Below are 12,211 nucleotides of genomic sequence, written 5' to 3'. Positions count from 1 at the left end.
AACTGTTCAATTAATGTCTCATTCTGTAACTTAAGTAAATATTTTCAGTACATTTTGGTAGCTTTGAGAATAACCTACAGTCCCTTCCTGTGTTTCTGTTTTTGATTTTTAGCAGAAATCTAACTTAACATTCACACCATCTGTTTGCATGAGCTTTCATGCACATGGTTTAGAGATGGCTAAGGGAAAACAAATACTTTGTGCTAAATCTTCATACAGTATCTGAATGTGTGGACATTCCCACTGCTGTTGCTTACACCCTCTGAAGCTTGCATGGCCCTTGGTTTTATGAAGTTGAGACACAAATAGTATTCTTTGCCTGCCTTTAACCTGTCATCCTGCTGTCATTTTGTTTGTATTCTCTTCCATTCTACTCTTCCCATGCTGGGTCCTTACTACAAATTTTCAATTGGTGAGTTTTTGGCAATTAAATGTGTTTCAGAAACACCCTAAATATATCCCCTGCCTGACAATTTGGTTGCTTCTATTGCCAGTGCCTAGTTGAATGCTGTCCTTTTTCAGTTTAGAGTTCTCGTATAGTAGTATTTATGGTAAACATGTATAGTTTTTTGGTAAAAATTAACAACCACAAAATTTTTGACATGGATAAGAGATTGGCAATAGCTTATGCAAATCCTATGAATCTGCATTTTGAATGGTCTTTCTGTATTCTAGGAACTAAACAAGTGATAATTTGTTATATGGTTATCAGGAACCATCAATAATGGCATGATTCCTAATGCTTAAAATAGTGTTTACTTTAAATATGCCCTTAAAGTTAGAACCAAAAGTGATTGCTATAATGAGAGAAAAAAATCAAAATTTTTATAAAATATGGTCAACTGTTTTTCAGATACTTATTACTAGATACTGATCATTAGATCAGGTTTTATTCTGACACTGATTTCTTAGGAAACTAGGAGATTTAGCCTTCTTTTCTCATGTAAGCATTATTTTAAAAGTATGCATCATAGGATTTCAGAGCGAATCATTTAGGCTTTGCTGTAAATCACTCCATTTTGAATAAGAAGTGTTTTAGTGATTGTTTTTAGTGAGAGTAACAATGGCTAGCACTTACTGAGTACCCATACAGAGCAAGCATTATAATAAAGACAGGCTGTATATTATCTAATTAATCTTCACAGCAAAGCCATATAGTATTGGTACTCTCCCCATTTACAGGTGAGAAAACTAAAACTCAGCCGCTTTCTCAAAGTCACACAGCTAGTGAGTTTTGCTGCTGAATTTGAGCCCAATTCCGACTCCAGAGTCTGTGCTCTTTCCTGTACATTACATAAATTTTCTTTTCCATCTTTGTTCATGGTCATTAGTATTTCCATATTTTATGAGTAACCGTATGTAGAGATGTTCTTCTTGGTGTGATAGTCATGAAAAGTGTGAATTACATGTCTTCTTTGATAAGACTGTATAGTCACTTGTTTCCATGGTTTTTCAAGAGACAATTTCCCTTTACTTTTGCATATGGTCTCTTTTTTCCCCAATTATTCTGAACCTGATCTGTCTGATTTCCAGTGTTCGATGGTCTAGGTGACCTTCTGATGCCAACCGTGGCACCGGCCGGGCAGCCTGCACCCATCTCAGTGGCACCTCCCAGTCCTGCAATGGCAGCAAGCAAAGCCCTCGGGAGTGATCTTGACTCATCTCTTGCCAGCTTAGTAGGCAGTGAGTAATATAGTTTTCTTTAACTGAATCATATGTGAATTTTTTTTTCTTTGTCTTTTCATATGTTTGGTTTCTGGATTCACTTATGGGTGAGTATATCAAGGAGTAGACAGAATTTCTTAGTGCTTTACCCAGTGCATTCCTTGGAAGATAAACAGTCGCTATGCCATTGCCTCGCAAGCACTACCCATGCCAATTTTAATCTGAATTACCAACGGTATGATTAGGGAGCATGTACCAGTGTGAAACCCAGTGCATCATGTATAATAAATACTGTACTTAATTTTTCATTTCATTTGTGAAAAAGAACATAGCGTAACTTAAATGTAACATATTTACCAATTAAGTATCCCATTAAGTTTCAGTTATTCATTCAACAGATATTTATTGAGTACCAGGCACTCTTCCAGGCTCTAGAGATAAATTGATGAACAAAGCAGGTATAAATTTCTGTTCTTATGGTGCTCAGGAAGGGAAGAGATGAATGTTAAACATTTTCAAATAAATAAATTCTATAGTATGTTAGGTCAGAAGTGCCACAGAGAAGAAACAGAACAGGCAAAGAGGAGTGGAGAGTGCCACAGAGTGGGAGTTAGAGTAGGCCTCACTGAGAAGGTGAAATTGGAGCAGAAATTGGAAAGTAAAGGAGTAAAGCATGTGGATACCTGAAGGAGAACATTTGCAGGCAAAGGAAATAGCCAGTGCAGAGGCACTGGGGCAGAAGATGGCCCAGCATATTCAAGGAACATCCAGGGGACTAGTGGCCGGAGCTGGGTAAGTGAAGGAGAGAGTCCTAGGAGACGAGGGCAGCTATTATAAAGATTGGCTTTTCTTAAAACTCTGAATTTGATTTTTTATTAAGATGAATGAGTTTACCATTGCAGATACCTTTCATTTTACTCACGGCTCTATCAAAAGTTTAGTAGATCATTGATACAGACTTCTTTTTCTTTGTATTTTCCTATGGACATACTTTTGTTACCCATTCGTCTTCCTTGATGGGGGCATCCGTGAAGATGCTTTGATGACACCCGTGGAGAGGTTATTTGAGTATTTTTTCCTACTCTAAAATTCCATCCCACTGGTGGACAGTCTGCAGGGGTGACTGCTTTTGCAGGACACAGCACTGTAATGTTCCCCCCAGATCCTCCTTCAGAAATAAAGGACTTACACCTGCAGCTGCTGAGAGTGCCGCCACACATGGCCCTCAGGAGCCAGCCGCCTCTGAGAATCATCTCAGTGGAAGAAGGCTGACCCACAAGGGGAATAGCCAAACAATCTTGAAAAAGAAGAACAAATTTGAAGAACTCACACTTTTCCGTGTCGAAATTTCTACAGAGCTACAGTAATCAGGACAAATGGTGCTGGAATAAGGATAGAAATACAGACCGGTAGAATAAAGAGCCCAGAAATAAATCTCACATACATTGTCAAACAACTTTCTACAAGGATACCAAGACCATTCAAAGTGGGAAAAGACCAAGACCATTCAAAGTGGGAAAAGACAGTCTTTTCAAAAAACGTAGCAGGACAACTGGGAAGCCACATGCAAAAGAATGAAGTTGGGCCTCTTCCTTACCATCCACAAAAGTCAGTTCAAAATGAATCCAATACATTTAGATGTAAGAGATAAATCTATAAAACTCTTGGGAAAAAACCTAGGTGGAAATCTTCACAACATTGTATTAGGTAGTGGCTTCATAAATCTAATACCTAAAATATAAGCAGTCAAAGAAAAAATAAATTAATAGGAATTCATCAAAATTAAAAACTTTTGTGTTACAAATGATGCCACCAAGAAAAGGAAAAAACAAGGACCAGCCCGGTGGTGTAGTGGTTAAGTTTGCATACTCCGCTTTGGCAGCCTAGGGTTCTTGGGTTCAGATCCCAGGCATGGACCTACACCCTCTTCATCAAGCCGCGCTGTGGCAGCATCCCACATACAATACAGAGGAAGATTGGCCAGATGTTAGCTCAGTGACAATCTTCCTTAAGCAAAAAGAGGAAGATTGGCAACAGATGTTAGTTCAGGGCACATCTTCTTCACCAAAAAAAAAAAACGAGAAAACAGCTCCCAGAATGGGGGAAAATATTTCCAAATCACATATCTCATATATATCCATATTGTATCCATCATATATAAAAACAGTTACAATTCAATAATAAAAAGACAACTCAATTTAAAAATTGGCAAAGCATTTGAATAGACATTTCTCCAAAAGGATACACAAGTAACCGATAAGTATATTAAAAACCGTTGAACATTATTAGCCATAAGAGAAATGCAAATCAAAACCATAGTGACAGAGAACTTCACACTGACTAGGAAGGCTATAATTAAAAAGATAATAATAAGTGTTGGCTACGTTGTAGAGAAATTAGAACTCTCATACATTGCTGGTAGAGATATAAAATGATGCAGCTGCTTTGAAAAACGGTTTTACAGTTCTTCAGAAGTTAAACATAGCATTACCATATGCCCCAGCAATTCCACTCCTAGGTATATACCCAAGGGAATTGAAAACATGTATCCACATGGCTTGTACACAAATATTCATAGCAGCAATTTTCATAATTAGCCAAAAAGTGGAAACAACCCAAATGTCCATAAACTGTTGAATGGATAAACAAAATGTGGTATATCCATAAAATAATTATTCAGCCATAAAAAGAAATGGAGTACTGATACATGCTACAGCATAGATGAACCTTGAAAACATTTTGCTGAGAGAAAGAAGCCAAACACAAAAAGCTACGTATTATGTGATTCCATTTATATGAAATGTCCAGAACAGGGAAATCTGGAGAAACAGAAAGTCGATGAGTGGCGGTCAGGGGTTCGGGGGAAGAGAGAATGAGAGTGACTGTTAATAGATATGGGGATTCTTTGTGAGTTGATGAAAATGTTTTAGAATTAGAGTGTGGTGCTCATTTCACAACCTTGTGAACATACTTTTTGCACAGAATTTTACTCTTTAAAAGTATGAATTTTATGACATGTGAATTATATATCAATTTTTAAAGAAACCTCACTTACCATATACCCATTAGAATGGCTAAAATTTTAAAAAGAAAAAACAAAGCTGGGGCTGGCCCCGTGGCCGAGTGGTTAAGTTCGCGCGCTCCGCTGCAGGCGGCCCAGTGTTTCGTTGGTTCGAATCCTGGGCGCGGACATGGCACTGCTCATCAGACCACGCTGAGGCAGCGTCCCACATGCCACAGCTAGAAGAACCCACAACGAAGAATACCCAACTATGTACCGGGGGGCTTTGGGGAGAAAAAGGAAAAAATAAAAAAATCTTAAAAAAACAAAGCTGACGGTACTATGTGCTGACAAGGATGTGGAGCAACTGGAACTCTCACACTTTGCTGGTGGGACTACCAAATAGTATAACCCTTTTGGAAATAATTTTAGCAATTTCTTATAATAGTTAAACCTATACATATTTTATGACTCAGTAAATCCACTCCTAGGTATTTTTTCTAGAGAAATGAAAACATATGTTCACACAAAAACCTGTACATGAATCTTTATAACAGTATTATTCAAAAATGCTAGAAACACCCCAAATGTCCTTCAGTGGTAAATGTGTAAATGAACTGTGGTAAACCCTTTCTATAGAATACTACTTAGAAATAAAAAGGAATGAGCTATTGAAATACACAACAGCACAGATGAATCTCAATACATTATGCTACGTGAAAGAAGCTAGACACAGAAAAATTATTTACTGCATGATTTTCATATGATATTCTTGTTAAGGCAAAACTCTAGGGACGAAGAATATATCTGTGATTGCCAGGGTTAGGAGTAAAGGGAAGTTTTGGGTTTTTTTTGTTTTTGTTTTGTTTTGTTTTTGTGAGGAAGTTTGGCCCTGAGCTAACATCTATTGCCAATCTTCCTCTATTTTATGTGGGATGCTGCCACAGTGTGGCTTAATGAGCAGTGCTAGGTCCATGCCCAGGATCCAAACCTGCAAAACCTGGGCTGCTGAAGTGGAATGGGCGAACTTAACCACTACACCTCTGGCTCTGGACCAACCCCCAGGAGTAAGGGGAAGTTTTGATTACAAAGGGCAGCAAGAGAATATTTTGAGTGATTAAAGTGCTGTGTATCGTGATGGTAGTGATGATTACATGAACCCATGTATTTATCAAAATTTGTAGACATCTACATTCCCCCCCAAAAGCCCCTTGAATTTCACTCAAAGTAAATATTGTTTTAAATTAAAATATAATATTCTAAAACTGAAAAAAAGTGTATCTACATGCACCATATTAATTTTCCAGCATGCTTTTTTACAGAAATTGACAAACTGAACCTAAAATTCATATAGGAATACAAGGAAGCCATGAATAGCCAAAAGCATCTTGAATAAAGAAGAATAACTTTGGAAGACTCAAATTTCATGATTTCAAAACTTACTACAAAGCTACAGTAATTAAGACAAGTGGTACTGCATGGAAATAGCCATATACATGAATGGAATAGAATAAGAATCTAGAAATAAACCAATACATCTATGGTCAATTGATTTCCAACAAAGGTGCCAAGACAACTCAATGGGAAAAGAATCATCTTTTCAACAAATGGTACTGGAACAATTGGATATCCACATGCAGAAGAATGAAGTTACACTCCTTACCCCTGAAAAATAAATTCACAATGGATCCTGGAACTAAGTGTAGGAGCCAAAACTATAAAACTCTTAGAAGAAAATGTAGGAGTAAATCTTCATGACCTTGGATCAGGTAATGTTCTTAGATATGACGCCAAAAGCAACAAGCAACAGAAGAGGAAAACAGATAAATAGGACTGCATCAAAATTAAAAACTTTTGTGCTACAAATGATACCATCAAGAAAGTGAAAAAACAATCTGTAGAATGGGAGAAAATATTTGCAAAACGTAAATCTGATGAGGGACTTGTACCTAGAATAAGTGAAGAAATCTTACAACTCAATAATGAAAAGAAAAATAACCCAGTTTAAAAATGGTCAAATGATTTAAATAGTTCTCTGAGGATTAAATATCTGTGGCCAATATGCACGTGAAGAGACGCTCAGCATCAGTCATCAGTGAAATGCATATCAAAACCACTGTGTGAGATCACTTCACACCCATTAGGATGGCTACAGTAAAGAAGGGAGATGATAACCAGTGTCGAGGAGGATGTGAAGTTGAAACCCTCTAACACTGCTGGCGAGAGTGTAAGACTAGGCAGCTACTGTGGAAGGCAGTTTGGCAGTTTCTCAAAATGTTAAACATAGACTTGCCATTAGGCAGAGAGCGCACCGTGTGACTCAGCCTAGACAGCGCTTCCCCTCATCTCTGCTCAGCTTTGCACAAGTCTCCGCTCCTCCACGAGGCCTTCCCTGATGCTGTATTTCACACTGCCTGCCCCTCGCTCTCATCCTAGCCCACCAGATCCTCATTACCCTGCTCTTTTTGTTTTTCCATATTGCCTTCTAGCAGCTTATATAATTTACTTTTTTATTATTTTATTGTTTATCATCCCTCTCGTCCCATTAGAACACAAGTTCCTCCAGGAGCGGGATCTTTGACTGTTTTCTTCCCTGACGTAATCCAAGTACTTAGGACAGTGCCTGGCGTATGTAGGGGCTCAGTAAATATTTGCTGAAATAATAAATACATTGAGATTAGAGCAGAATGATTAAGCCAGTTGTGTCAGGGGTTCCCAAGACTACCCCCCATTCACAGTCACTAGAAGGACTCATGGGACTCAGCACGCAGTTGTACACGCAGCTAAGATTTGTCACAGTAGCGTAGTAAGGATGCACCTGGCTCATCAAGGGAAAAAACACAGGCACGAAAGAATCCACACGCAGACTTCCTTATGCTCTCTCCTTCGCATGAGGAGAAGAGCATACGAAAATGCAGCAACTCATGTGGGATGTTTGTGCCCGAAGAAGCTTTAGAGACTCAGCACCCGGGGTTTTTTCTGGATACTGATCACGTAGGCACTCTGCATAACGTGAACCAAAATTCCAGACTCAAAGTAGGAAAGCAGGTGTCCAGCAGTAACCATGTTGTTTGTGCAAACAGTTTAGGCACAGAAAGTCACCCTTATCGTTAGGAAAAGTTTTGTCTCAGTGTAGAGGACAGTTTACTAGCCAGTTCCAGATGCCAGCCACGCAGAAAGTCCAAGAACAGTCTCAAGCCTGCTACGTTGACTCTTTTCTGAACACCAGTTGACCTTGAATGTGATCCTTAAGTATAACATGAAGTAAAAGAAAATGCTAGATTTGTGGATATGTTTCCTAACATAGTTTCTCTTTTGTAAAACTAAATGCAGTCATTCCTAGGCAAAATATGGACTTTTTCTAGACCTCTGATTCTTTGATCTGTTAAATGTCATATCATTTAAGCTGAGTATAGAGATTTAAATTTTTTTTATCTATTTATAGATCTTGGAATTTCTGGTACCACATCTAAAAAGTAAGTGCTTTTGAAATTATCTGGTTTTCTTGTGCCAATGTATTTGTATTTATTTGAGACTATCAAACATTGTATTCACTGAAGTAATTACTCATTCTTGGGCTAGGCAATTTCAGAATTGGTTTTTATTTCATTCTAGATTTTTGTTTTTGTTGTTTTCCTACTGGAACCTCTAAGCCGTTGGCTTTACAATGAAAAAGAATAATCTGTTTCAGTGTCCGAGGTTGTCACTAAGCTGTATCTAGAAATATTTGGGAATTGTGGTTTGAATACTTTAATAACTTTAAAATTCTGGATTTGTTACAATATTTCTAGGTAACATTGATTTTAAAAAGTCTCTCATGGAGGGACTGGCCTGGTGGTGTGGCAGTTAAGTTCAGACGCTCTGCTTTGGCAGCCTGGGGTTCACCGGTTTAGATCCCAGGCACAGAACTGCGACCACTCATCAAGCCATGCTGTGGCAGGCGTCCCACATGTAAAATAGAGGAACGTGGGCAGGGGTGTTGTTAGCTCAGGGCTAATCTTCCTCAAAAAAAAAAAAGAAATCTCTCATGGAGGATCCATTTTAAGGAAGGCAGGTAAGAGTACTGACCAATGTGCCATTTTTTTAGATGCATATTTCAACGTCTCTGAAATGGGCATGCATTTACAATAAATGGTATCTTACTATCGCTGTAAGGCAGGTTGTAGTCGTGATATAGTTGTGTGACACCTTCTGTTGAACCCCCTAAGATCCAGAAAGTACCATCATGGATACATCTTAAATTCAAAGTGTTGGTATACAGTTTTTATGATATACTTATTTGGAATTTTTTGTAACCGGTGAGGAATTCAGTTGAATTTTATGGCACGTTTTTCTATTAGAAGTGATAGGAAATTCCTGTTAACGTTGAGATCCAAACTTTAACTGATTTCTTGTCAAATGCTTTTAAGCTCTCTTAGATAGAATCTGGTAAGACTCCTGTGTAAGTTCTAACCTCTTCTCTTTATTACCCCTTGAGTCAGACTCCTTCTAACCCCAATAAAAGTATCTAGGAGCCACGCACCATTCTTTTCTGATTAGTGTGTTTCTTGTCCTTTTGTTTGTTTTGCACGCTTGATTTTAGGGGAGATCTTCAGTGGAATGCTGGAGAGAAAAAGTTGACTGGTGGAGCCAACTGGCAGCCGAAAGTGGCCCCTGCAACCTGGTCGGCAGGTGTCCCGCCAAGCGCACCTTTGGTAGGTAGCCACCAGAGGCTAGCGCAGGGCAGGCAGTTTGCTGGTTTCGAAGTATATAGAGCAGGGCACATTTTGCTTGCTCTGCCTCTGACATTGTACTTTTTCATCCACATTGAAGAAATAGAACCAAAATGCAGTATTTACCAAAATTCAAATTCTCTTGACTTCACATTTAGTAAAGATTATGACCTATTTTTTACTTTAATTATTTCAAAATAGTATTCATGCTTCCTAAGATATTAGTTCTATATTTGTACAATTATGGAAATGATTTTTCAAAAGCACTTAATATTGATTATTATCTATATTTTATCGCATTTTTTGCCCAAATTTCCTGACTGTCTTGATAAGTAATGAAAACTTTTTTTCTTACCAGAAAGATTGGGCAGTGTTCTATTGTGTAAGTGAACTTTTGTTTTAAAATCCTATCAATTTTGCTCACCATTTTTTAAACTACTAACACCATCTCTTCTGTAAGATTTAAATAGGTTTCATTTCTGTATATTAAATCTCTATTAATATATTAATACCACCATTCACTCTGTGAAAGAACCTGTCACCAGAAATTGACTAATTATTATTTTGTGAAATTTGCCACCACAAAAAGGATGTTTCCCCTGGTTGCAAAATATACTGTTTTCCCATATATGCCCCATGTTTAGCAAAACTAAGCTAGTCACTGTTTCCCGAGCTTGCTCATAATTTTTCCCCTTTGCTTACCACCTTCGCCTGTCTAAATTTAGGACACCAGTCTTGGAGCTTTCTTGATGCCGCTCTGTCATGTTGCCTAAACTAATTCCTAACCGTCACCCACTGACCCCAACCAGACAAACATGCATGGAAGTGAATTAATATAAATTAGAATATTAATGTTTTAGGTAGACTCCAAGAAAAACATTGTATACCTGAAATTAATTTAAATATCTGAGTTTTGAAATTTAGAACATATTGTCTTTTAAATAATTTTATAAATAGTAATGTTTTTTATATTAAACATTTTTTAGCAGTTTTATAAATAAAAATAAGTTGACACTAGTCCAAAAAAGGACTTTTGAACCGAAATTTACCACCAAACAGTACAATGGTATTAATTGAATTAGAGTTTGTGCTGTAGTTTCCATAGGAAAATGCATTCTGTGCTCAGACTTGGGTTCTTGAAACTGGTTTCCTCTGGTCTCCCCACCCTGCCCCACGCTGTTAGTAAGAGAAGAGAATTTCAGGGACTAATGTTCTCTGCATTTGGTGAGTTCAAAGTCTGAAAGCACTTAATTTTAAAAAGTGATTTCTAACCAATAACAAGGAGAAAATTGCCTGTTGTGTCTAGGTACTTATCTCTTTAAGGCTTTCTCTGCATTATTTAAAAACAATGCTTAAGAGGACCAGTTTTGTATTTAGCTCTAAAATAAAGAGTTCCATTTTAATTTTTACAAAGGATATGTCAACGCAAATAATCCATAATCAATCTATAAATCAAAATTGGAGTGAGTTTATTATGAGCCAGGTCTGAGGAGTTTAGCCCAGGGCCTGCCTTCCCCAAGGAAGGAAGGACCCCAAAGAAGTGGGGTGTACAGAGTGGTTATATGCCATCTTGGAACAAGGAGCATACATCACGTATGACAGGAAAAGCTCTTTTACTGCTGTCATGAGATGCTTAGCTGCCAAACAGGTCAGTGGTCAGCAGGTCAGTGGTCACAAGGTGAGCACAGCAGGTCGGTAATTAATCCTTAGTTTCCGGGAAGAGATGCTTATCCTTAGAGAAATGCCGATGTGGGGGAAGCTACATCCCTGTCTTTAAGGGCATCGTTCTTGTCTTTGGGACATAGTAAATGTCTAAAGCAGATGTACAATGCATGCTCAACAGGCCACATCAGGCCCTTTTGGAAAAACAAGGTCAGGATGAATTCCTTTCACACTAAGTGGCTTCCTCAGGTACTCCAGTGTATCCTATTGCTTTTCATTTATTTATCAGATACTTAGTAGAAAACTATGTATCTCTTTTAAACTGACCTATGCCTAGGATGATCATATAATTTATTGACCAAACCAGGACTTGTTTGAGGGTGAAGGGAGCATAATTATTGCCCTAGGACCCCAGGCATTTACCTGTGACTGGTGGCCCCAAGGCTGAGACCATAGCAGGTAGCACTCCAGGCCTAGGGGGCTGCATTCCATTGGTAGATACAAAAACATTTGAGAGCCACTCTCTTGTTGGGGGTAGAGGGAGAGAAATTCAATAAATGTAAATAAAATCTGTAAAGAAAGAAGAAGCTTCTTTAGAACTGATCTTTTAAATCTGTTAATGTTACATTATTGATGTGAAATCTCACAATTCATATTATCGTTACCAAATTAAAGGAATTAGTTTTCCTCTTCTCATCTGTGCAAAATGAGAGAGGCCTTATGTGCTGCTTGGAGGAGTTTATTCTTTAGTGATGTTGCCCGTAGCAGGTTGAAGGTTTTCGTTGTTTTTCTAACAGGTTGGTTTCAGGACAGCCACCATGGCAGCAGAGTCTGGGGTGGAGTGAAGAGGAGTGGAGGAAAGGCGGGGAGAGTACTGGTGCTGAGTGATCAGCTGTAGGTCAAAAACAAAAACAAAAACCGAGCCGGCCCCCTGGCGGTGTGGTTAAGTTCATGCGCTCTGCTTCGGCAGCCCAGGGTTTCGCCGGTTCGGATCCTGGGCGTGGACATGGCGCTGCTTGTCAGGCCATGTTGAGGTGGCGTCCCACATCACACAACTAGAGGGACCCACAATTAAATGTGCAACTATGTACTGGGGGGATTTGGGGAGAAAAAGCAGGAAAAAAAGAAAAAGAAGATTGGCAAGTTGTTACCTCAGGTGGCAATCTTTAAA

At 38.5% G+C, this 12,211-nt stretch overlaps 1 protein-coding gene across 50 annotated transcripts in view; it reads left to right on the top strand.

Moving 5' to 3' along the window:
* The window catches only part of SNAP91 (synaptosome associated protein 91), a 141,687-nt gene that overhangs the window by 113,805 nt on the left and 15,671 nt on the right, over window positions 1-12,211 (top strand). For 25 of the 50 annotated variants that reach the window (XM_070559138.1, XM_070559129.1, XM_070559099.1 and 22 more), the window contains 4 exons: window positions 1,534-1,683; window positions 8,112-8,142; window positions 9,249-9,360; window positions 9,737-9,760. In XM_070559138.1, coding sequence (XP_070415239.1) covers window positions 1,534-1,683; window positions 8,112-8,142; window positions 9,249-9,360; window positions 9,737-9,760 — 317 coding nt within the window. The remainder of the gene's footprint in view (window positions 1-1,533; window positions 1,684-8,111; window positions 8,143-9,248; window positions 9,361-9,736; window positions 9,761-12,211) is intronic. The other 25 variants (XM_070559108.1, XM_070559140.1, XM_070559107.1 and 22 more) reach the window with 4 other exon arrangements.

Source organism: Equus przewalskii, chromosome 9, assembly GCF_037783145.1.
Source record: "Equus przewalskii isolate Varuska chromosome 9, EquPr2, whole genome shotgun sequence".
NCBI lineage: Eukaryota > Metazoa > Chordata > Mammalia > Perissodactyla > Equidae > Equus > Equus przewalskii.
This window is presented reverse-complemented; position numbering and strand designations above follow the sequence as displayed.